A 27,420-nucleotide genomic window follows, 5' to 3' on the forward strand; every position below is an offset into this window, starting at 1 on the left:
AACACACTAGACTGAGACCTCCCTAAAATAAGGGTTATATTTAATTCATTATAGCCAGGGTGCTTCACACCAAACCTTAAAGGTCAGAATGTGGGGCCGAGTAAGTGTTCTGCCAAATGTTTATCCTGATGTACTAATTTTCTGTTCAGATATCCTGGCCATCAGGGTCAACTGCTTGCCTGGACATTTCTATTGGTAGACAGTATAGCCAGGACCTGGCCAAGGTCCTGAACTGATAACTCAACAGACTCAGATGTAAAGTCTGGCCCTGACACTTTCTAGGAACTTCAACAAATTTCTTAACTCCTTAAACCTTAGTTTTCACCTTTATACAAGACAGTAATTATAATATTGATTGTGGCTGTACTGAGGATCAAACTAAACTCTAATTGAAAAACCTGGACAGAGCAGAAGCTCAGGAAATGTTATTTATCACTGTGTAGTTATGTTGTCTGGAGTTGGTGTTGTGCCTTGCATCATACCTCAGAGTCCATAGATCTCAAGCAATTGCTAGTTGAAAGCTGAGTCTACATCCTACGCCCATTGTCTTCCCCAGTCTTCCACCAGCTTGTTTTGTGGGTTTAACAGTCTCCCTCACTTCCTTGCCTCATCATTTCACATGGAATGGAGCCCTCCATGATGTCAAGCTCTTAACCTTTCTGTAGGAAAAGTTCGCCCATTGGTTGACCATCTATCAATAACAAGTATAGTAACGGTTCCCATGGTAGTCCCTACACAGGGGGAACATTCTGAAGCTCTCATACATACTTGCCCCCTCCAAGTCGCAGAATTTTACACTGTATTTCCCTCCCTTCATAAATTCACTCTAGTAAATGTCATTTGAGGCTGGTTCCTTCAAACTCTCTTATTTTATATTGTCAAGCCTGTAGACTACACCCTGGTATGCCTTTAGGGAAGTTTTTTCTTAAGAATTTCATGAGTATCATGGATACGCACCAACTACTACTTACAGAAAAGATAGTTCCTGTTTTTGACCCAGGTGGTGACATTCAGTATCATATCAGTTTTCCTCTTTGTCAGTGGGTATAGGCAGTAATATTTTAATTAATCAGAAATTAATCCAAATACATGAGTTAATTTTCAGAGAAAATTCTAGAAATACTCCAGGATTAAATTTAAATTACGGGCATATGATGAGCAAAATTTCCTAAAAATTTCCTAGATTCAATATATTAAATCTAAAGCTCCAAAAGCCAATATATAAGTATTATATATTGGATTAAATTACATACCACTAATGTTGTTGTATAGAGCTGGCCATAAGCAAAACTTAAAGTAATATTCCATTTATTTTACTTTTAAGAAGGGGAAGAATTGAAAAGTCAAAATAATGGTTAAAAGGAAAAGTAAACTTAAGATATATAAGGTAATTGTAAGAGAATAACTTGTTGCTTTCAAGAATTTCAAATATCCAAACCAGAACAATTATATCATACGAACCTTGAATACATGTTTATAAAACCATTATCAATGATATTTGGGAAACCAAGATAAATTCTTTTTAAATCAAAGAATTAAAGATTGCAAATGTCTTCAGTTTCAAAAAGTAGTAACTACAGATTGATGAGCTTGATATTAATAACCAACAACATTTAGAACAGGTTATTAAAGAGATGATTATGAACATTTTTAAAGCAATCACTAGTAGTAAGCATGTGTTCTCTGAAAACAGGCTATAATAATGATATATATTTTTTATTTGGGGTAAGGACATCAGCTAGCTGTAGAACCAGGATTTTTGCGTTTGTGTATCTGTGGGAAAGTCACTTGACCTACAACTGAATATTACAAAGTCACTAATAGCTGTTTGTCCAGAAGGGATCTATGGTGAAGTATGTTGGAAAAACAGTTGAACAAAAACTGATAGGTTTTTGTTGTCGAAAACTTATCGGAGTCTTTAATAAGTTCATGCCCACTGCAAGTTTCTGAGAGTTGGCCACTGTGTGCAGTATTTTTCAACTTAATTGCCTGAAGAATAATTTTGATTTTCAGTGCATCTTACAAGACTAGGCTTCTGAAGAACTCGCAGAAATACTATGCTGAAAGCCCCCTCAGCTCTGGCATTTTATACCTATAGATGGTTAATTATAAACTATTAAAATCAAGACAGTTATTATTGTTACAATCAAATTATACAGTTTAGAAATGTTGTGTCAAATTTTCACACAAAGAACATAAAAACAATAAGAACCAAAATACGTCATGCTTCAGAACTCTGAAATTTATATATTAAGTAATTCAAAATCCAATTTCAAGCTACATTTTAAGGCAACTTTAACTTCAGTTAAGCTTATTTCCCTACTGGTTTTTGTTCCAGGAGCTATTAAAGTATATCTCCTGATAGGCTATAATTCAGTCAATTTAAATTGCATGTTAATTCACTTATAAAAGAAGCAGGAGAATTGGGTGGGGAATGGAGAGAGATCAGCCCCTTTAAAATTCAGTTAGTAATCTTTCATTCTTAATTAGATGATTAAAAAAACCTTTTAACTTTATCTTATATTTGCAAGGAACACCGAGATATATTCCAGAGACAGGGCAAAAGGAATAGCAAACAGAAAATATTCTGTAACTATAAACATCCTCCAATAAGTATTTAAATTACTAATATATGCTTTAAAGCTTATTAGAAAAATACAAAATAACATTGATCAAGTTCTCCTAAGGCCAATTAACATTTATGAGCTCTATGTACATATATAGATTTTGCAAATGCCAATACATCTGTTGTTTTTTTTAATTGCTCTTCCTCTCACATCTTACTTCCAGTTCCTCTGACTCTGACTAAGATTTCTAGAGAAATCTGAAGCTCCCTGAAGCCCTTGAGTTCCTCAGTTCCACTTACTCTGAGAGAAGGTAAACCTCTCCATCCAAACCTTCTGCATCTGCATTTACCCAGCATTTCAAAAATACTTTCTTCTTGGCCAATTTATAATCACCTTCCTCCAAATACTAATTTCACGTGTGTTTTGTATAGATCTTTAGAGATTTCTATTTGACTTTTAAATCCAATCCTCACCATAACCCAGCATATAGACAGGGAGAACGTTGTCCACATGGACAAGTGAGGACTCTAAGGCAGGGAAAGGTCAGAAGTCCTGTGAAGGGAATAATTAGGACTTTGCTTTCTAGACACCCTCCTGGTGCCTCCTACTCCCCTGCCTAGAATCCCCCACCCCCACAGCACCACAATAAAGCTGTGGTCCCAGACTGCAAGCTGCAGAATGCTTTCCTTATATTCTGATATCACTGTTTGTTAGAGGCATGACTTATGGGCAAGTTACTTAACTTCTGTACATCTCAATTTTCAAAACTGCAAAATATGCACACTGTGGTACATGCTTTATAAAGAAATAAGAATTAAACTGGTTAGTGCATCTAACCATGGGTTTTGGGGATTAATTTTATGTGAATAAATAAATGAATTAAAGATTATATTAGTTAATACATTTACTCATCCAATAAATACACGTTTTTATTAATAATGATTGTACATATTATTTCTGGATTTCATGTGACATTTTGACACATGGATAAAATAATTATCAAATCAGAATAATTGTGGTATCCATCACCTCAAACATTGAAATTACTTTGTCTTGGGAATATTCCAACTCTTCTCTTTTAGCTACTTTGAAATATACATTAAATTATTGTTAACTATAGTCACTCTACTATGCTATTGAACACTAGAAATTACTTCTAACTATGTTTCTATACCCAATTAACCAACTTTTCTTCACCCCTGCACTCCTTCTAACCTTCCCAGTCACTAGTAACCATCATTCTACTCTCTACCTCTATGAGATCAACTTCTTTTTTCAATTTTTCACCTTTTTTTACTCTTATGTGGGAGCTATAAAAGCTCCCACATATGAGTAAAAACTTGTAATATGTGTTTTCTGAGCCCGACTAATTTCATTTAATGTAATACCTTCCAGTTCCATCAATCTTGCTCTAAATAGCAAAGTTTTATTATTTTTATCACTGAATAACATTGCACTGCATACATACACCACATTTTCTTTATTCATTTATCCACTGATGGACACTTAGGTTGATTGCATGTCTTGGCTATTGTGAATAGTGCTGCAATAAACATGAGAGTGTCGATATTGCTTCAAATATGCTGATTTCGGCCGGGCGCGGTGGCTCAAGCCTGTAATCCCAGCACTTTGGGAGGCGGAGACGGGCGGATCACGAGGTCAGGAGATCGAAACCATCCTGGCTAACACAGTGAAACCCCGTCTCTACTAAAAAATACAAAAAACTAGCCGGACGAGGTGGCGAGCGCCTGTAGTCCCAGCTACTCGGGAGGCTGAGGCAGTAGAATGGCGTGAACCCGGGAGGCGGAGTTTGCAGTGAGCTGAGATCCGGCCACTGCACTCCAGTCTGGGCGACAGAGCGAGACTCTGCCTCAAAAAAAAAAAAAAAAAAACAAATATGCTGATTTCCATTCTTTTGGATATGATGGGGAAAATGGAACCAAGTTGGAAAATACTCTGCAGGATATCATCCAGGAGAACTTCCTCAACCTAGAAAGGCAGGCCAACATTCAAATTCAGGAAATACAGAGAACGCCAGGAAGATACTCCTTGAGAAGAGCAACTCCAAGACACATAATTGTCAGATTCCCCAAAGTTGAAATGAGGGAAAAAATATTAAGGGCAGCCAGAGGGAAAGGTCAGTTTACCCACAAAGGGAAGACCATCAGACTAATAGCAGATCTCTCGGCAGAAACTCTACAAGCCAGAAGAGAGTGGGGGCCAATATTCAACAATCTTAAAGAAAAGAATTTTCAGCTCAGAATTTCATATCTAGCCAAACTAAGTTTCATAAGTGAAGGAAAAATAAAATCCTTTACAGACAAGCAAATGCTTAGAGATTTTGTCACCACCAGGCCTGCCCTACAAGAGATCCTGAAGGAAGCACTAAACATGGAAAGGAACAACAGGTACCAGCCATGGAAAAAACATGCCAAAATGTAAAGACCATCAATGCTAGGAAGAAACTGCATGAACTAACGAGCAAAATAACCAACTAATATCACAATGACAGGATCAAGTTCACACATAACAATATTAACCTTAAATGTAAATGGACTAAATGGTTCAATTAAAAGACATAGATTGGCAAATTGGATAAAGAGTCAAGACCCATCAGTTTGCTGTATTCAGGAGACCCATCTCACATGCAGAGACACACATAGGCTCAAAATAAAGGGATGGAGGAACATCTACCAAGCAAATGGAAAGCAAAAAAAAAAAAAGCAGGGGTTACAATCCTAGTCTCTGATAAAACAGACTTTGAACCATCAAAGATGAAAAGAAATAAAGAAGGTCAATGGTAAAGGGATCAATTCATCAGGAAGAGCAAACTATCATAAATATATATGCACCCAATACAGGAGCACCCAGATTCATAAAGTAAGTCCTTAGAGACTTATAAAGAGACTTAGACTCCCATACAATAATAACGGGAGACTTTAACATCCCACTGTCAACATTAGACAGATCAACGAGACAGAAAGTTAACAAGGATATCCAGGAATTGAACTCAACTCTGCACCAAGCAGATCTAACAGACATCTACAGAACTCTCCACCCCAAGTCAACAGAATATACATTTTTCTCAGCACCACATCACACTTATTTGAAAATTGACCACATAGTTGGAAGTAAAGCACTCCTCAGCAAATGTAAAAGAACAGAATTTATAACAAACTGTCTCTCAGACCACAGGGCAATCAAACTATAACTCAGGACTATGAAACTCAATCAAAACCACTCAACTACATGGAAACTGAACAACCTGCTCCTGAATAAATACTGGGTACATAACAAAATGAAGGCAGAAATAAAGATGTTCTTTGAAACCAATGAGAACAAAGATACAACATACCAGAATCTCTAGAACACATTTAAAGCAGTGTGTAGAGGGAAATTTATAGCACTAAATGCCCCCAAGAGAAAGCAGGAAAGATCTAAAATTGACACCCTAGCATCACAATTAAAAGAACTAGAAAAGCAAGAGCAAACACATTCAAAAGCTAGCAGAAGGCAAGAAATAACTAAGATCAGAGCAGGACTGAAGGAGATAGAGACACAAAAAACCCTCCAAAATATCAATGAATCCAGGAGTTGGTTTTTTGAAAAGATCAACAAAATTGATAGACTGCTAGCAAGACTAATAAAGAAGAAAACAGAGAAGAATCAAAGAGACGCAATAAAAAATGATAAAGGGGATATCACCACTGACCCCACAGAAATACCCTCTTTTATTTCACTGAGCAGTGGTTTGTTGTTCTCCTTGAAGAGGTCCTTCACATCCCTTGAAAGTTGGATTCCTAGGTATTTTATTCTCTTTGAAGCAATTGTGAATGGAAGTTCATTCATGATTTGGTTCTCTGTTTGTCAAAGAATGTATAAGAATGCTTGTGATTTTTGCACATTAATTTTGTATCCTGAGACTTTGCTGAAGTTGCTTATCAGTTTCAGGAGATTTTGGGCTGAGACGATGGGGTTTTCTAAATATACAATCATGTCATCTGCAAACAGGGACAATTTGACTTCTTCTTTTCCTAACTGAATACCCTTGATTTCTTTCTCTTGCCTGATTGCCCTAGCCAGAACTTCCAACACTATGTTGAATAGGAGTGGTGAGAGAGGGCATCCCTGTCTTGTGCCAGTTTTCAAAGGGAATGCTTCCAGTTTTTGCCCATTCAGTATGATATTGGCTGTGGGTTTGTCATAAATAGCTCTTATTAAACTTTGAATTTTACAAAACTAGAAACAAATTCTAGATCTACATATATTTATTTCTGCTGATTTCAAAGGTGAACCCTTAATTGTAAAGCATAAGCAAAGCAGTAAATTTAAAGGGATGACTCTGCCAAAACTTGCCAAAAATATCTAGTTTCAGGAGGGAAGGTACTGATAAAATTACTGGACTTGATATTTGTCTCCTATGTTTGAAATCTCAATTCTTTAGGTTTATAATTTGTGCGGCCTGGCTATAGTCTCTGTACCACTTTTCCTTAGTACAGCAGCCTCCAGTACCTGTTCATGTGTTATTTCTATGGATTCAGTGGTTATAAATTAGCCAGTTTAGAAAACAGAACTGAGATTAAATCAATCGCAAGCCAACTAAGATAGCCATAATAAAATTAAAATACACAACACATCTGATTTCTTAAACAACTCACAGACAATTACTTTGCTATTTGTTTTGAAAGACTTACCTGGTTGAGGCAGATTGTCTCTTCAGAAAGCCTGGTCCAATTTTTCTGCAACAAGATACAAATAATTAGTAACCTCAGTTTTCTTTGATAGGAAGCACTGTAACACCATTGTCTTAACTTTGGTCCCTTTAGAAATAGATCCTGAGACAAGAATTTGAGTGAAAGTAGCTCATAGGAAGCGCCAATAGGAAAGTGGAGAAATGAGAGAGAAGAGGCTGCACACTGGGAACTTCATCAGGTTTCAACCAATGGGAGACCATGGGACACACCTCAGAGTTGGCCCACCTGGACGGTGAGAAGGCCGAAGTATTTACGTGCCATCTCCTATCCATTATTGTTGGAAGGCTATCCTGGACCCTTAGCTACCTGGTACTTCTGGCCAGCCCCTTGTGTAGGCTGAGCACATAGGTATACCTAGAAAAGGCCCACAGGCAAAAAGCGACGGCTATTTGTAGCCAGAAGCCATCTGTGAATAGGGAAATGACGCATGCTGAGGGCATACAGATGGGCGGCAACAACACTGGCTGCACATATAACTCAACTAGTGGAGCATTCATGCAAGAGCATCAATTCTTAGGCACAAGTGTCAGGCGATCCAGACAACTACACCCCAGCTAACCCACTAAGCACCCCACCACATATTAAACCAGAGTGATATTTCCTATTTGCATACGCGATCCTACGATCTGTCCCCAATAAATTAGGAGGGGTGCTAGCACTTCTCCTATCAATTCTCATCCTAGCAATCATGCCTGCACTCCACAACCTGTGACCTAAGTTGAATGATCAAAGGAATTACTTTTATGAGTAAGAAAGTCACTCTAGGTCTTCACATGCAGCACGAGTCCTCCTGGTCAGCTTCAGTGGAAGAATAAGCTAACAGTGGGACACATATGCTGTCAAGGGATTATTCCAGGGGAAAAGGACACAGTAAAAACATACGGATAAAAGGCCAGCCGTGGTGGCTCATGCCTGTAATCCCAGCACTTTGGGAGGCCAAGGTGGGAGTATCGCTTGAGGTCAGGAGGTCGAGACCAGCCTGGCCAACATGGTAAAAACCCTGTCTCTACAAATATACAAAAATCAGCCAGGTATGGCGGTGTGTGCCTGTAATCCCAGCTATTCAGGAGGCTGAGGCAGGAGCATTGCTTGAACCCGGGACGGGGAGGTTGCAGTGAGCTGAGATCAAGCCACTGCACTCCAGCCTGGGCAACACTGTCTCAAAAAAATAAAAATAAAAAAAGGATACCAGTAGAATACCTAATTTCTTTTTAATTTAATGAAAGAAAAAAATACTAAGTGGAAACTTAAGAAAATGCTAAACTTTAAATAACTCCGTGTCATACTGGTTTCTAAAATATTCCTCAAAGGTTAAAAAGAGGAATTATAAAATCTAATAAGGAATTGGCATCCTTGGAGTTCATTAACTAAAGCATTCAACTTGAGATCATATAAATTATCTTTCCTCTCTGACAGATAAAGTCATTAGGTTGATGTCATTTTCCCTGCCTACCTCCTGATTTTTTTGGTCATATTTCATGCTATCAAGATATAACAATTTACATACTTCTTTTCGGCCACAATTTTCACAATTACGTATTTTTCACTTTATATTTAGGTGAAGATACTGCTTTTCACTAGTCCTTTTGTTGCAGCCTCTCCATTCCTAAAGTCTTTATTTTTATTCATTTTTTAGTCGGCTGAAATTCATGGTCAAGCAGATTTTTCACAAAGAAATCCTGAGTACTAGTAATGCTTAAGTTTTGTTTTGTTTTGTTGTAATTTTTGCCTTTATTCTTAATTGACATCTTGGTTGGGAGTAATATCCTTCCCTCACACTTTGCTTTCTTCAGTGCTCCTTTATAGCAATTTCTCCCTTGTATTAGAGTATTCAATGTTGCTATGAAGTAATCTGATGCCAGCGTGAAAATTTACCACAGTAAATGACTTGCTCACAGCCCAGAACTTAAAAACTTTTCTTTTATTCTGGTAGTATTGCTGTTGAGCATTTTATATCTATTTTCCTAGAATATGCTGTGGGGATTTATCTTCTTTCCTCCCTCCCTTCCTTCTCCTATTTTCTTCCTTTTTCTTAATTTCTGTAAGGGAAAGTTTTCCACTTTCTTGTTTTTGTTTTTGAGATGGAGTTTTGCTCTTGTTGCCCAGGCTGGAGTGCAGTGGTGTGATCTCAGCTCACTGCAACCTCCACCTCACAGGTTCAAGGGATTCTCCTGCCTCAGCCTCCTGAGTAGCTGAGATTACAGGCATGTGCCACCATGCCCGGCTGATTTTGTATTTTCAGTAGAGATGGGGTTTCTCCATGTTGGTCAGGCTGGTCTTGAATTCCCAGCCTCAGGTGATCCACCCGCCTCCACCTCCCAAAGTGCTGGCATTACAGGCATGAGCCACACCGCACCTAGCCAAAGTTACCACTTTCATCTGAGAGGAGTCCTGTCCTCCTATCTCACCTATTTCTTCCCAACAGCCATTTCCACTACACACTGTAACCAGAAGACAAAGGACAAAGTCACTCACTTTGTTTTTCTCACACCTGGATAAGGATTTTGTGCACTTACTAATACGGTTTCTGAGTAATGGAGGAAAGACTAGTAGTCTTCTCATACCATACTGTGGTCTTCTATTTTGTTCCCTCTGAAGTCTCTTGTTTCTTTCCTTAGCTACCACGTTTTAATTGAATGGCATTGAGTTTTTCTATTGAATATTTTCACTAACATTTTACTATTTTTGTTAAATTTTTTATGCAGAAATGTTTTATCTAAAGCAGTTGCATTCTTACATCTTAACACTGATAGATCTAGAATTCATATTCTTAAAATCCCTAGAATTTATACTCTTAAATTTTGTTTTCTGATGCTCACAGAGTTTGAGTTGACTGATTTCATGTATTTTTGTGCTCACTTTCTCCATCTAGGTTGTATTTATCTTCCACCAAGCCTCACTGTGACTTTATCTGCAAAAGGAGAATAAGACCTGTATTAATCCATTCTTGCACTGCTGTAAAAAACTGTTAGAGCCTGGGTAATTTATAAAGGAAAGAGGTTTAATTTACTCACAGTTCCACATTGCTGGGGAGGGCTCAGGAAACTTACAATCATGGCCGAAGGCAAAGGAGAAGCAGTCACCTTCGCCACAGGGTAGCAAGACGTAGTGAGCGCAATCAGGGGAAATGCCAGACGCTTCTAAAACCATCAGATCTCACGAGACTCATTCACTTTGATGAGAACAGCATGGAGAAACCGCCCCCATGATCCGATTACCTCCACCTGCCCACCCTTGACATGTGGGGATAGTGAGGATTACAATTCAAGGTGAAATTTTGGGTGGAGACACAGCCAAACCTAATTAAGATTTTCTCAGGTTACACCTTATTTTGAGATTGTGGCAATGAAATAAATGAGGGAATGTGTGCTAATATCTTTCGAAAACTTTCACACACTCAAGAAAGATATTATTACTGTAATTTCCACTTTCCTGTCTCTACATCTGTTTTGGTATTATAGGGGCTAAACTAGTTTCAGATTTTTCATATATATATATATTTTACTGTATTTTACTAGAGTAACCTATTACAGTGGATAAATTAAAGGTTCCTCTCTTTTGTATTGTTTTATCATAGAAACCTCAAAACAGCCTTGAAAACAGCCAGTTACTCATCTCTGAATGGCATAAATTCAATGATTATTTTTAAATGATAGATTCATTTCTTTGTAACCTGAAATTCCACCATAAAGGAAACCTAAACAGCTAAAAAATAAATCAGAAATGAAGAGAACCTGTTAGTCATTTTGCATCAATTTACAATACTGTTTGCACTGAACAGATGATTACAGCAGAGCAAAGTAAGATGAAAGGATTTCTTTCTTTAGTTCTACCCTAGGGGCAGGCAACGGAAAAGACGAACAGCTGAACACACAGAGATGGGAAGCCTGTGTATGTAGTAAATCAGAAAGATAAAGGACACTAAGTAAATGTTCCTACTCATTTCTGAAACTAAAAGCTGTGATCTGGTTTACGATAATAATCAAGTGGAAATCCACCTTAATCCTATGTCAAATGAAGTTCTATAGGCCCCTTGTAAAATCTAGTAACTTTTTCTTCAGACTGAAAGATCTGTAAGAGTTTACAGGTCTTTAACTCGTTTATTTTTATGACCGAGCTTTCTTAAAATTTTGCCAGTATGGCACCTACCTATTGAGCACAGGGGTTGCCGAACTTCCTTTTGTCCTCCCTACAACTTAGTCATATCTCTGTCCCTTGCTGTTGATTTTCCATCTCCAAGATTAGGGCAGACACTCTACCTTCCAGACCCACTTACCTTGAATTCTTGAGATCAAAAGCCCACTTCTTAGCATACATCCTTCTCTCTTCAAGCCTCAGGACCCACCACCCCATGGCTGTCCTCACGCAGTCACAGTGAAGGGCCCATTAAAGAAGCACTTCCCCTGGTCATGATACCTAGGAGTTTGAAAATAGCCTTGGAAGCCTCGTGGTGCCAAGTAATGGTAAGATCCACGTACAAAATGAGCCAAACAGCAGAGTCTAGAAAACTTTGCTTAAAATATTTCAAAGCTGTGTATGTTTTATTTATAAATAACGTTTAGATACAGAGGTCAATAAGATGTTCCAAAAATTCCCAATTTTTTAGTACAGACATATCAGAGAGGAAAAATACTATGTTTATATGTTTCTGTCACTTGACAGCAAAAACAAAGGCTGGTCATATCCAAATATCTGAGTAGACATAGTACTGATCACTTACAAACTACAAGCTTTAGATTTATTTATTTATTTTATTTGTGGCACTCCTGAATAATTTCCCTGAATACCTTCATTCTCATTATGTATGCTATGCAATTATATCACATCAGTTATATGAATTTTGGTCAGCTGAAACTCACTCTTCACTTAGCATAAATTCCACTAAAAGAAACACCTGTGAGTAAACAGCTTTAAATTGTAAGCCCTTCTGCTTCCTTCTCCATCCACGTTTCCTGTGAATTTATTCCACCTGTGCACTGTGGTAGCTAGCATAACAAAACTGCTAAGATATTTTTTCATTCATTATCTTTTATCCAAAGATTTATTCTAGAAACTGTAGCATATTGGAATTTTAGAAGTATATCTTAATATCAGTCACACTTCATACCATAATACTTTGCTTTAAAAAAAATCAAACGTACATATTGATACTCTGAAACCAGAAGGTTTTTAACCAAGGTCAAATTATTCCTCTGTCCCCAATAGCACCAATTCAATAACTTTTGTGAAACCCAGGAAATGGGACTCCAGAAATACGTGCATTATTCTCACAGAAATGGAGCAGGGATCAAGCCTGTTGCTGCACAGACACTTTTATTACACATGTGCACACACATATCTCTGTCACTGCATTCAAAACACTGTCACTTTACTATCCCTATCGTATTCTCATGTATTCCTGAAATGTGTGACTTTCATAATCTCAAAAAAATAATGTTAACGTGTGGATGGGAAAAGTTAGTAAGGTCCTAATGCAAATGCATAGCCTGATGGCAAAAAAGCATTTGTAAGGACCCCAGAATCCCTTCCAAGGATGTTACACCCCATAGTCAGCCCCACGTGTAAGTCTCTTAATGATAGGCAGCTGTTGAAGAAATCCACACTTCTAGCCATTCTCCATGAGGCTGCTAAGGAATTGAGTCATTGGCAACTCACATGTGTAGACTCACTTGTCTTATTTATTTAATCTTGAGATGAGACAAGAAATCCATAATATTCCCAAAATATTTCTACACAGAGCATAAACACCAATTATGAAATATTCAGAGAATTGAGACTAAAAGACTGAGTTCTTGAGAAGCTTAAACTCCTCCCTTTTTAAAAATGACATACATATTAATAAATGCCTTGGTATGATCCCGAGGGACTCAGCCTTAGCCTTTCCCTTTGCTTAATTTGATCTTAGACCTGAACCCACCTTATAAAAGCCTCAATTTCACATTTGAAGGTAACTAAAACTCCATTCCCTCACCTTTCTAGCATGTCTTTTTAATATATTAAAAAGAACTCAGTACTGTACTAAGTATTTCAGCAAAAAGACTGCTTGTTAAATTCACAGAAGGAATGCATAAAAGGCAGAAGTAAATAAACGAGACATAGAATTCTTTTTTTCAAATAAAAGAACTTTAAAAATAAATTGGCCTGCAAAATGACTTTGCAATTACAGTGTCCTATTTGGCCCCACTGTGTCTCAGAGGCACTGCATAAATATGAACAGAACGGTCTAATGCACTTTTTCACAACAGTGCTTCTCAGCCAGGGTCTAGTGCGAATTCATTCTACAGCTAGGTGCCGGTGACACTTCGGTTTGCTTTATTGGCAACATTTTGGTGATGCGTCCTATACTAAGAGGAAGGCTAGAAACCAAGCACATGTCAAGAGCAAAATCCACCATGTTACTTCTTTTCATGCTTCTTGGTTAACTCCCCAACGCCCAGTTGGATGTGGCCCTGGTTGTCACTGATTCTCTCTTCTCTGCGCTGACTCTCCTGGGAGACTTGCTGCACAGCTTGCAGGATTGCATTCTGCACAATCTGTTTGCTGGCATTCTGCAGCTTCACCTCTTCAGGCTCATTTCCAGGTTTCTCACCTACCCAAAAACATGAAAAGGAGGGAAGAAGGAGAGAAATTAATTTCAGGAATGTGAGAGGAAAGGGTAGGGGAGAAAGAGAGGAGGGAAGAGTGAGACTTTAAGAACACACTGGAGTGGACCAGTTAACTATGAGAAGCCCACCAGAGCACATACAATTGGGGGATTGGTCTCAGGACATGCTGTGGATACCAAAGTCCTTGATATAAAATGGCCTAGTGTTTGCATATAATCTACACACATCCTCCCATACACTTGAAGTCATCTGTAGTTACTTATAATACCTAATATAATATAAATGTAATGTAAATAGTTGTTATAGTATATTTTAAAAATTGTATTATCTTTCACTGCTGTACTGTTATTTCTTTTACTGGGTTTTTTCCCAATATTATTCTTCCATGGTTGTTTGAATCCTAGGATCCTCAGCTGGCTAGAGAGACAGTTTTGGCCAATGAGGGCCTCTGGGAAAGTTTCTAGAAAAGAACAGACCCTTGCCCTTTTGCACCTTCCCCACTTCCTTCAGGAAATGCAGACATAAGCCTTCAGGTGTTGCATTCTTCTTCCAGTAAGCATGAAGATGAAAGTCAACATTCTGGCCATGGCTGGGGAGAAAGAAGCAGCCTAATTTTGAAGGCAGCACTGAGCATCTGTACCAGCCCTGGGCCATGTCCTTCTGGGCATTCATGTATGTGATGAAAATAATTCCTTTCTGTTTAATCGAATATTATTCAGGTTTCATGTTACTTGCACTCAAACACATGCATAGCGTATATAACCTCACTGGGGCCAGAGAACAGATGATGACTGAATCCATATCAAGGTCAACTTTGCTCCTACAATAGGATCACAACCAGTGAAACTACCAGAAGCTGCCCGCTGTGATCTAGAGCAGGCACTGGCAAACTTTTTCATCAGAACCTGCCCCCTGCTCCCGCCCCCTGGGATCTAGAGCAGAGATGGGCAAACTTTTCCTTTAAAGAACCAGTTAGGAGATAGTTTAAGTTCATGGGTCATACAATTACTGGAACAACTACTCAACTCTGCTGTTGTAGCATGAAATCAGCTGTCAATGAGTGCACAGGGCTTTCATTCAGTAAAACTTCATTTACAAAAAAACAGGCCACAGGCCAGATATGGCCTGTGGACCAGTTTGTCAACCCCTAATCTGGAATGGTGGGAACTTCCTAATTAGAAGGCTAGGCAGTCTACCCAGCACTGATTCTCTACTTTCTTTCTTAGTTAAAAACACAATTTTAATTTTATTCGAGTAGTTATGTAACTAGGTATAGCTAAATTCTTGGTGGAAGTGGAAGTTCATTTAATAAAAATCCTGGAAAAGGGATGTAGAAGAGTAAAGTCAGATAAAGGCCTTTTATCCTCTACCCATCCTATTGCCGCAACTCTGGCCTGATAGTTATTACAAGGGGCAGAGCCATTAGAACCATTAGAATAGAAACTGTTTTCAGGGATTTCAGAAGAAAAAGAAGGAGCTTGGGATCCAATGACCGAGAAGCCACCATATCAGTTCTCAGATCCCCACCTCCAGGCCTCTTTTTAGGTTAGAAAAAAATAATATACCTTGTTTAAGGCAACTGCTATTCTGTATTTGTTTCTATTGTGCAGCAGACATAATACTAATTCATACATGGTAAACTGATCATAAATCTACCATTTGGTTGAAGTGCGATTTGGAAAACTCTAAATCCCACCTATTTATATTTATAGTGGTAAACAGAATGGACATAATTTCTTTTTTAAAATCATCTTTTTGGATATTTCCTCTACAGAAATATGCTCACTACCAAGAAGATGTATTTAAAATTGGAGGGATGACGTTCACTGGGGTTGATTAATTAACAACAGAATTTATATATCTATGAGGAAACATCACAAAAGATAATACTGAGTAATTCTGGAAGACCAGACAGTTCTTATTCATTAAGTCATATAATCATCATTTATGGAGCATTTTTATCCATCCATTGAGGGATTTACAATCTAATGAACAAAGCGAGATAAATCTATTCAGAGCAAAGAACGGTATTTTTAAAAACAGGATAAAACCATCAATGTACATCAAACTGAGCAGAGGAGTCTGCACACATGAATTGCAATAGACTGAAGCTGTGAAGTGGCCAAGAAGAATAGCAATTTTTCTATATGAAGAGTCATGAGGGTTTAGCTATCAAGAATACGTGTTTTGAATCACTTCAGAGATTTCAGGTCCTTTTTGCCACTTGCATTCATGCAGTCTTGGCCAAGACACTTCACCTCTGTAAGCCTGTTTGCACATCTGTAAAATGGGCAAGTGGCATTAATTTAGGGTGGTTGTTGGAGAGTTAACCAACACAAAGCGTATTCAGCACTCAGTGTGGTCCCTAACACATTTGTAAGCATTTGTAAGTGTCCACCATTGTGTGTTAATCAGGGAATAGACTAAGCTGTTGTAACTGAGAAACTCAAAAAGAGGACAGCTCACACAAGAGCTATTCATTGCTCTCTCGTGTAACAGTTCAGAAGTACTCCAGTGTGGAAGTGGCTCTGCTGCATGGGTTCTCTAAGGACTCTAACTTCCTTACATCTTACTGCTTTAATCTTTTTAACAATATTGCCCTCATTTACCTGAGTGAAGCTGGTTAACCAATATCCCACGTGGGACCAAAAGAAAGCAAAAACGAAAATGGAGGGCAAGCAGTTTGCTTTTAAAGAATTGTCATAAAGGTTGCAAACATCACCCTACTGACATTCTATCCAGGGAAACTTAATTACATGGCCACACCTAGCTATGTGGGAGGCTAGGAAATATATTCACAGGCCAGGCAGTCATATCTCTTTCTGAAATTCAAGGAGGGGCCAGGCGCAGTGACTCAGAGCTGTAATCCCAGCACTTTGGGAGGCCGACGTGGGTGAATCATTTGAGCTCAGAAGTTTGAGACCAGCCTGGCCAACATGGCAAAACCCTGTCTCTACTAAAATACAAAACAATTAGTCTGGCATGGTGGTGAGCACCTGTAGTCCCAGTTGCTCGAACCTGGGAGGCAGAGGTTGCAGTGAGCTGAGATCATGACACTGCACTCCAGCCTGGTGACAGAGTAAGATTCTCTCTTCAAAAAAAAAAAAAGTAAAATAAAATACAAATAAAACTCAAGAAGGTTCTAATGCTAAAACAAAGAAGCCATTAAGGATTTTTAAAAAATTACTTCCAAGCAAAGCCAAGGCTACATTGAAAAGAGAGAATACAGTATATACTGCCAGCAGGACAAATGCGAAACCCAGATTGCTCTGTCTACTATCACTATACAGTGCACAAGTGTGAAGACAAAAACAATTTCAAAACATTTAGGCTTGCTCCTAGAAAGAGTATCTTAGTCAAACTAGATGCGTGTTAACTCTCACTGCCCTCATTACCACTTCATTTCGGGTCATACATATCTACCTGCAGTGGAGGTTGTGGGACAAAGAGAGCGGCGAAGGCTGGAGCAGAGAAAGACAAGGATTAAGGTGGGAAGAAGAGCCACCCAGAGCACTTAACAGACAATACATGCAAAATAAAAAGGTGCAGAAAGCACACATACTGCTTGTGGGTTAGACCCTTTGGTATGCGAAGAATAATATTCTCTTCCATTGCCTTAAGCTATGGTAGAGGGGAGGGGACCATGAAAATAGAGATACAAATATCATAGCCAAGTGTCCAGGAACCGTTCAGCTGAGCTTCACCTTACAACGCGGAAACTGGAAAAATCCAGTATAGCACCACATAGGTTATCCTCTGCCATGAGTGAGCCTAACCTCTCCATCTGCTGCGACCACCCAAGCACCTCTCTGCTTCTTCTGGAGTCTCTCTGACTTTACGCATTCACTCACTCTTATTTCTGCATTTTCACAACGTGCAGTGCTTCATGACTGTACATATCTCCTTCCCTCTGAGGGCATTCCAGCTAAAGTCCTCGCTAATGTTCTTGCAACTGACTGACCTTTGCCATATCTTCAGTTGAAATTCCTGTGAGAGAGAGCCTAACTGACTCTCCATATCACCATTATCCTTATAAAGCAGCACTTTTATACCAGGCAGTATTTTTTGTTTTGTTTTGTTTTCTGATGGGGTCTCACTATGTTGACCAGCCTGGTCTCAAACTTCTGGGCTCAAGCAATCCTTCAGCCTCAGACTCCCAGACCTGGGACTACAGGCACACTGCACCACACCAGGCTCCAGGCCACTTCTTAAGCCAGCCATAGGTTGAATAACAAGGTTTATTCTGGCCCAATCTGCTGTGCCCAAAAATTCGGATCAAGAGGTGGGAACACAGCTACTTAGAAGGAAGGAACCACTTAACCCCATGGCCTTGGCAAAGCATCCTGGAGAACAGGTGTTCACAGGTTAGTCTTTGTGCAGCACCACACTCATACGTCCTGGCATTCCTATGGCATTCACTTGTAAGGGCAAGGTATTTGGGAAACTCCTGATGGAGACTCTTATAATAATACAAGTACCATGTGAGGAAGTACATCACAATCAACAGAAGGCAGGGCCAGCCACCCAAATCCTCCGAGTCTCACCAATGACTTATATGCACTGAATTCACTTCAGTGTAATGAATCACTTAGCATCGTAGGCAGACTGTTGCCTAGTTTTAAATGATGCAAACATCCTCTAGCCTAATTAGCATTTACAACAACATTTTTGTGTTTCACAAAACAATTGAGGAATTGATTTAATTGGCTATAAACTCTTAAATGCCCAGTATAAATAAACCAAGATCAAGAATGTGGTGTAACTGAATTTGTCTTCAGTGTCTTTCCTCCTCTTACTGTTACTCGCCTTTCCCCAACCCCAGGCATCCACATGGTCCTGCTTATCTGTGATCACCGAGTGCTCCCCCATGGGGGGGTTCAGCCTTCCACAGACCGCTGTGAGCTCTACAGCTCCCCACCACGCCCCTCAGAACTTTCTGCCCCATATCCCATTCATGCCTCCCCAGTGGAAGGTGTCTAAGGAACTCAGTTGCAATATGGTTAATAATTGATCTTAATTTCTCATGTATAGCCATTAAAATTGTGCTTCTAACAACCATTGGATGACCCTCCTGATAAAAACTTCCATCAATTTTCCCCCTGGAACCTAAGTGTCATTTACTTCTATTACATTAGCCCTGTTATATTCCAGTGAGGCGGGTTTTGGAAAAGGTCAGCGTTCCATTTTGAGACAGAATCTGGTTAGTGATTTTTTTCTACATTGCACACATAGGGCACCAGAGGTTGTATCACAAATGGCATCTCTATCTCTCATCTCTCCTCACTGACTCACTAAATATGCAAATTACAGAAGTCCCTACCAGAGCAAGACAGGACTCCAGCACCACTCCCTGCACACACTCTAATACACAGGGCTGCTGCTGGTAACCAGGGAGCAGATATTTTATCTCCCCTTCTGATTGCTTGAGACTGCAAAGACAGTGTGGTCATTTATCAATGACAAGCATATGGAACACAGAGAACAAGAGCTAATTCTGGGCCCTTTAATAATAGAATGATAGCTTTTTTCTTCCATCTCTGGAACTACAGGAATTTTCCATAAAGGACCAGATGTTAAACCTCACTCATCTACACCAACTGCAAATAAAGCTCACCCAGGAGCCCTGCTTTGCTACCAAACAAGCTAAAGTTACATGAGTTCCCAGCAATGAGAAGCCACAGCCCCTGAGTTTCCAACTTGCTGCTAGCCCAACTGAGCATGCTATTCCCCTATGCACCGTAACCAAATCAGAAGCATTTTAGGCAGATTTGAGATGCAGAAAGCAAGACAGCTATCAGCAGCCAGAGGACATTTCTAAGTCATATTTGAGTGATACTGCCTCTTACCACCACCACCCTTATCAAATCAGATACGGGGAATTAAGAATTACCCCGACTCTACCTAAAATGGCCAGTCACATTATTTCAGATTGTAGCCAGCTACTCTTATATAACTTATATATTTATGGAGTTCTTTATTAAAATGTCCTAGACAACAAGATGACATGAATCAGAAAGATATTTATGGAGGACCTACATGCATGGTACTATGGAGAATAACATAGGCCACTAGGCCAAAATGTTTCATTCATACATACATTCATTCATACATACATTCATTCATAAAAGAATGACAAAGCCCTTACTACATGACAAACAGTAGGCTAGGTATTGGAGACTAAAATGTTGAGCAGAACAGTCATAGCCCCTGCCCTATGGGAGCTTACAATCTAGAAGGGTCAGATGTTCACCAGCTAATCAAATGGGTTTATAATTGGGAGCTATGACGTGTGCTACGAAGGGAGCATGGGGAGCATACCGAAACCATCCCCACAAGGTTGACAGGAATTGAATGCCACACTCCGGACAGAAATAGAGTTATAATGAAGCATCAGTCAGGCCGCGCTCTGGCCCGCTTACTTGTTGCTGAAAGTCACTCAACACTAGATACTGCCGGTGCATCCCATTGTTCCTACTGACAGGAGAGCTGACATTACAATCATGAGGTTTTTGTTTAAGGATCACTTAAGAAGTTTTTCAGAACCCAAATTCTAGTAAAACAGCAGATGCCAAACCCCACAGAAGAACAGGATCAGTATGAGAATGCAACATCTTCATCCTCCTGTCCCAGAACTTCACCCTGCACTCTTCGACCAATCAACTATCTCCACACACTTCAGCCCACTCCAAACCCTTAAGATCCATAGCCCCAATCTCCTTGGGTAGATGGATTTGAGGTTTCCTCCCATCTCCTCATCAGCTACTGTACGATTAAACCTGTTTCTCTGTTGCAACCCAGAGTCTCCATGTATTGACTTGCTGTGTGTATCAGACAATGAACCTGTCATGATTGCAATACCACAAAGGGAACTAATCTAGTTTAGGGGTCAGGGAAAGATGTCCAGAGAGGGGACTTAAGGATTAATGAACATTAACTGGTAAAAGGAAGGTGCTGGGAGCAGGAAGGGAAGAACACTCCAGGCAAAAAGATCCACCCCTGAGTGGCAAGTCCCTGATGTGTGTAACAAGAGCAAGGCCGGAGAGGAACTGAAGGCAGCCCGAGCGGCTGCTGCCCACCAGGGAGGGAGGCAGACGATGACGTTGAAGAAAGGAGGCCAGGCTGGGCCTGGGGTCCTGGGGAGGTATCAGGGCCTTTTGTTGAGAGTAAAGCATCCATGTATCCTCATATCTGTGCCACCCAGCATAGCTTCAGAAGTCTGAGGAGAGTTACATAATTAAGGCAAAAATATGCAAGATTTGCAGAAGGCCTTGAAACACAGATGGACTTTGGAAAGGCCAAGGGGAAAAGGAAGCAAATTCTTTGCCTGGCCTTAAAGGGCAGGGCAGACAAGTGGCTGGCTAACAGGGTCATGGAAAGCTTTCACGTGCAGAGCTGCTGAATTATTTTAGAACATAATTTAAATGATACAATATTACTGTATTGTAATTCCTTAGGGAAGCCATAAAAATGGTGCCAATAAAACTTGAAAAGGAAAAGACAATTTTACTCTAGGAATCAAGATGCTCATTGAGTTATTTTGGCCAAGAAAAAGCAAAGCCAATTTTGAAGGAAAGAAAAATAACAAAACAAGGAATAAGAAGGACCTAATTTACCAGCTATTAATATCAGTTACAAAGCTATGTCAATTAAGAAAGTGTGATAATAGTACAGGGACACAAAAATTGACCAGTACATTAAAGAATCCAGAAACAACTGCACAGATACATGGAACACCTGATTTATGGAAAACATGACACTGCTGTGTGATACGAAAAGGACAGTATTTTCAGTCTTTAGGGCTGGGCCAAGTAGTTATTCATATAGAAAAATAATGAAAGTGACTACTTCATACTATACACAAAAAATTTCCAAATGGATTTCATATCTAGATCTGAATAGTAAAATAATTTGGAGCACAAAGGATTTTTAGGAGACTGAAACAACTCTGTATGATAGATACTATAACAACGGACATGTCATCGCACATTTGTCCAAACCCACAGAATGTACAATACCAAGAGTAAACCCTAATACGAACTGTGGAGTTCGGGTAATTATGATATGTCAGTGTAGGTTTAACTGTAACAAATGAACCAGTCTGTGGGGGATGCAGAAAGGAGGAGGCTGTGCTTGTGTGGGGGAAGGGGACGTAAAATAAATCTCTGTACCTTTTGCTTAGTTTTGCTATGAACTTAAAACTGCTTCACACCTGCAAGCCTAGCACTTTGGGAGGCTGGGATGGGAGGATCACTTGAGTCTGGGAGTTTGAGATCAGCCTAAGTAACATTGTGAGATCCCCATCTCTATGAAAAATTAAAAAAAAATAAATTTATAAAAAGTAAAGTAATCAAGCTTTTAGAAGAATATCTTTGTGATCTGGGAGTGGAAAAAGATTTTTTAAATGGGACACAAAAAGTAACAACCATAAAGAAAAGTTTGGAAAAATTGGGCTACATTAAGATAACTGTTTTGACCAGGGAAATACACACTTGGAAAAAGACTTTTCACTGGAGGTAGAGGCACAGAGAACGCTTATGAAAATACTGTCTTGGAAATCCTTTAAATATTTCCTTTTTCTGAGCCCTTAGATAACAACCAAGACTATGTTATGAGTTCAGAGAGACTTAAAAGGCTGTTCTGACCACACATAAAAGTCTGCAAAATTCAGCAGAAATATAGGTTTTCCTCCTTTCACCCCCAAGAGACTCAGAAGTCAAACTCCTCCCAAGGGTTTCTCCTTTCTTGGAGTCACTAGGAACTCTAGAAAATCTATGAAATGAGAAATAAGAATGAAATCCTAAGGCCCCCACCCAACTGAACAGACCCCTTCTTTTTTTATTATTATTATTCTACTTTAAGTTCTAGGGTACATGGGCACAACATGCAGGTTCGTTACATATGTATACTTGTGCCATGTTGGTGTGCCGCACCCATCAACCCGTCAGCACCCATCAACTCGTCATTTACATCAGGTATAACTCCCAGTGCAATCCTCCTCCAACCCCCTCCCCATGATAGGCCCCGGTGTGTGATGTTCCCCTTCCCGAGTCCAAGTGATCTCATTGTTCAGTTCCCACCTATGAGTGAGAACATGCGGTGTTTGGTTTTCTGTTCTTGTGATAGTTTGCTAAGAATGATGGTTTCCAGCTGCATCCATGTCCCTACAAAGGACGCAAACTCATCCTTTTTTATGGCTGCATAGTATTCCATGGTGTATATATGCCACATTTTCTTAATCCAGTCTGTCACTGATGGACATTTGGGTTGATTCCAAGTCTTTGCTATTGTGAATAGTGCTGCAATGAACATAGGTGTGCATGTGTCTTTATAGCAGCATGATTTATAATCCTTTGGGTATATACCCAGTAATGGGATGACTGGGTCATATGGTACTTCTAGTTCTAGATCCTCGAGGAATTGCCATACTGTTTTCCATAATGGTTGAACTAGTTTACAATCCCACCAATGGCGTAAAAGTGTTCCTATTTCTCCACACCCTCTCCAGCACCTGTTGTTTCCTGACTTTTTAATGATTGGCATTCTAACTGGTGTGAGATGGTATCTCATTGTGGTTTTGATTTGCATTTCTCTGATGGCCAGTGATGATGAGCATTTTTTCATGTGTCTGTTGGCTACATAAATGTCTTCTTTTGAGAAAAGTCTGTTCATATCCTTTGCCCATTTTTTGATGGGGTTGTTTGTTTTTTTTTTCTTGTAAATTTGTTTGAGTTCTTTGTAGGTTCTGGATATTAGCCCTTTGTCAGATGAGTAGATTGCAAAAATTTTCTCCCATTGTGTAGGTTGCCTGTTCACTCTGATGGTAGTTTCTTTTGCTGTGCAGAAGCTCTTTAGTTTTAATTAGATTCCATTTGTCAATTTTAGCTTTTGTTGCTGTTGCTTTTGATGTTTTAGACATGAAGTCCTTGCCCATGCCTATGTCCTGAATAGTATTACCTAGGTTTTCTTCTAGGGTTTTTATGGTATTAGGTCTAACATTTAAGTCTCTAATCCATCTTGAATTAATTTTTGCATAAGGAGTAAGGAAAGGATCCATTTTCAGCTTTCTACTTACGGCTAGCCAATTTTCCCAGCACCATTTATTAAATAGGGAATCCTTTTCCCATTTCTTGTTTTTGTCAGGTTTGTCAAAGATCAGATGGCTGTAGATGCGTGGTATTATTTCTGAGGACTCTGTTCTGTTCCATTGGTCTATATTTCTGTTTTGGTACCAGTACCATGCTGTTTTGGTTACTGTAGTCTTGTAGTATAGTTTGAAGTCAGGTAGCGTGATGCCTCCAGCTTTGTTCTTTGGACTTAGGATTGTCTTGGCAATGCGGGCTCTTTTTTCGTTCCATATGAACTTTAAAGCAGTTTTTTTCCAATTCTGTGTCTTCACAGTCATTGGTAGCTTGATGGGGATGGCATTGAATCTATAAATTACCTTGGGCAGTATGGCCATTTTCACAATATTGATTCTTCCTATCCATGAGCATGGTATGTTCTTCCATTTGTTTGTGTCCTCTTTTATTTCACTGAGCAGTGGTTTGTAGTTCTCCTTGAAGAGGTCCTTTACATCCCTTGTAAGTTGGATTCCTAGGTATTTTATTCTCCTTGAGGCAATTGCAAATGGAAGTTCATTCATGATTTGGCTCTCTGTTTGTCTGTTACTGGTGTATAAGAATGCTTGTGATTTTTGCGCATTACTTTAGTATCCTGAGACTTTGCTGAAGTTGCTTATCAGCTTAAGGAGATTTTGGGCTGAGACGATGGGGTTTTCTAAATACACAATCATGTCATCTGCAAACAGGGACAATCTGACTTCTTCTTTTCCTAACTGAATACCCTTTATTTCTTTCTCTTGCCTGATTGCCCTAGCCAGAACTTCCAACACTGTGTTGAATGGCAGTGGTGAGAGAGGACATCCCTGTCTTGTGCCAGTTTTCAAAGGGAATGCTTCCAGTTTTTGCCCATTCAGTATGATATTGGCTGTGGGTATGTCATAAATAGCTCTTATTATTTTGAGATAAGTTCCACCAATACCTAGTTAATTGAGATTTTTTAGCATGAAGGGCTGTTGAATTTTGTCAAAAGCCTTTTCTGCATCTATTGAGATAATCATGTGGTTTTTGTCTCTGGTTCTGTTTATATGCTGGATTACATTTATTGATTTGCATATGTTGAACCAGCCTTGCATCCCAGGGATGAAGCCCACTTGATCATGGTGGATAAGCTTTTTGATGTGCTGCTGGATTCGGTTTGCCAGTATTTTATTGAGGATTTTTGTATCGATGTTCATCAGGGATATTGACAGACCTCTTCTTGGCCAAGGGGACCCCAGAGTAACCTGGGAAACTGTTCTGAGCCCTGACGGGATTGGGGGTTGGACACACCTTGTTCTCTCTCCTCCCTCGCCAACCCCTTTAGGCTTTCTTCCGTAAGGGTTAAACAGAAACCAGCCTTCTCAGGAGACTCCACGCTGATGTCAGTCAATCACCTGATGCTGCCCCTCCCTTTTACTTTTCAATAAAACCACCAACCAACATTCCTCCTGTCATCCAGGCTGGAGTTCAGTGGCCCTAGCTCTGCTCACTGCAGCCTCAACCTCCTGGGCTCAAGCGATTCTCCTGCCTCAGCCTCCCAACTAGCTAGGACTACAGCCACCCGACACCACGCCCAGCTAATTTTTTGTATTTTTTGTAGAGATGGTGTCTTATCACACCACAGGGCTGGTTTCTGTTTAACCCTTAGGGAAGAAAGCCTAACGGGGTTGGCGAAGGAGGAGGTATAACAAGGTCTCTCCCACCTTCCATCCCATTATTGCTCGGGCTAGTCTCGAACTCCTGGGCTCAAGCGATCCGCCCACCTCAGCCTCCCAAAGTATTGAGATTACAGGAGCGAGCCACTGCCCAGGCCAGCAGCGTTCCTTTGGGATAAGAGACCATCGACCATGGAGTGGCTCCCATGAGTCTATGCAGGCTGTGCAGTGAAGGTTTTGCATCCTCTGCTTCATCTTTTGATGTCAGGGGGCTGAAAACTCCATCCTGGGCTCATGCTACCTCCGCAGTATTTTGAACTCGGGACCCAGGGGGAGGTATGAACCTCAATTGCGCATGCGTAGGTTTCTCTTTCATAACTATTCATGACTCCTCCTGTAGCTTATTCAATATGGATATCTCGTCTGCTCAGCCAGAATTCTTGTTCCCTGTGGCCCTGCCCAGAAGTGTCTGTTTTTGGCCTGTGATCCGCGGCTGCACTGCCCAACCGGTCAGCATGGCCGCCCTGCAGGCTGCAGCCCTCTATGAGAAACAAGCTCTCCTTTCCAAATGTATGAACCGCGTCATTCTTCAGCTGACAAACAGAAGGTTCAGGAAAAGCAATCCAGAACCACCAAACCACCAAGCTGGCCCGAACTCAGGACTTCCAGATGTAGGAGCCTGCTATTTATAGGGGCAGCAAAAGTAGACACTGTGATCTCATGTGCTAAAGGAAGCCACAGCATCAAGGTCCTAATAGAACAGGAGGCAAATTTTGGAAGCCAGAGGCTCGCATACTTTCTTCCCCACTGCAGGACCTTCCATAGCCTCTGCCTTGTCCTAGTGGTGGCCTCCTGGGGGACCAGGACATTGGAGGTAAGAAGATAGGGAAAATCCTTGACTCATGAGACAAGGGCTGGTTTTATTTTATCAAATATACTTAGAGTAACTAGTACATCCACAGCACTTTCGGACAACAAAAACTCTTACTGGGCCATTTATAGATTCATCCTCCGGAGAGTTCTGAAGCAGCTGGAAATGGAGTCCAGAGGTTTCTTGTCCCCATTCAGATAAGAATTACTGGACCATATTACCAGATCTCTTAAATATTTAAAAAAAGATTCTCAGTTCCCAGGCATGGTGAGGACACACTCTGCCTTCCTGGGAAGGAAGGAGGGAGGGAAGCAACATGAGCACTATGAGTGATTTTAAAGGAATCTTCAAAAACAAAAATCACCCCCACCCTATGCCAAGGTCCTCCCTGAAATAACACAATCTTCACAATCACCATTTCTCTGCCAAAGAAGGAATCAAATTCCCAGATGTGACAAGTTATCAGAAAGTGCAAGTCTAGAATTTAACTAAATAATCTCTCAAAAGTAATATTTAGTCCCTGGAGGAAGTGAGTATAGAGCAGGAATCTCAGGGGGCTAACCAGAGGAAGATTATCCTCTGCCGTAAAGTAAAATCCTTTCTACTCTTCTTGAAAGAACAGCTCCCAACCTTTTCAAGATGATTCCTTTGTAATGTCAAAATATTTCCCTTATCCCTTCATCACACAATGACAAGAAGAGGCTATGAATTCAGTAATGCTTTTAGATGATTAATACTATTAATTACAACAGCCTCCATATTCAGTACATTTGAAAAATTACAGGAGTTCTGTGAGACAGTGTATTCCGACTGCAGAAACTTTGAGAGGCAAATAAAGCATAGCTGTGCTTTAAAGCAGTTCCATGGC

The 27,420-nt window shown here is 39.9% G+C and overlaps 1 protein-coding gene across 2 annotated transcripts in view; it reads right to left on the reverse strand.

Moving 5' to 3' along the window:
* Positions 1-11,071: 11,071 nt before the first annotated feature.
* Positions 11,072-27,420, reverse strand: part of AKAIN1 (A-kinase anchor inhibitor 1) — a 58,420-nt gene continuing 42,071 nt past the window's right edge. For both annotated transcript variants that reach the window (XM_023228534.1, XM_023228535.3), the window contains exon 2: positions 11,072-13,910. In XM_023228534.1, coding sequence (XP_023084302.1) covers positions 13,717-13,910 — 194 coding nt within the window. In that variant the 3' untranslated portion in view covers positions 11,072-13,716. The remainder of the gene's footprint in view (positions 13,911-27,420) is intronic.

The sequence above is a fragment of the Piliocolobus tephrosceles genome, chromosome 18 (genome assembly GCF_002776525.5).
Source record: "Piliocolobus tephrosceles isolate RC106 chromosome 18, ASM277652v3, whole genome shotgun sequence".
In the NCBI taxonomy this organism is placed as follows: Eukaryota; Metazoa; Chordata; class Mammalia; order Primates; family Cercopithecidae; genus Piliocolobus; species Piliocolobus tephrosceles.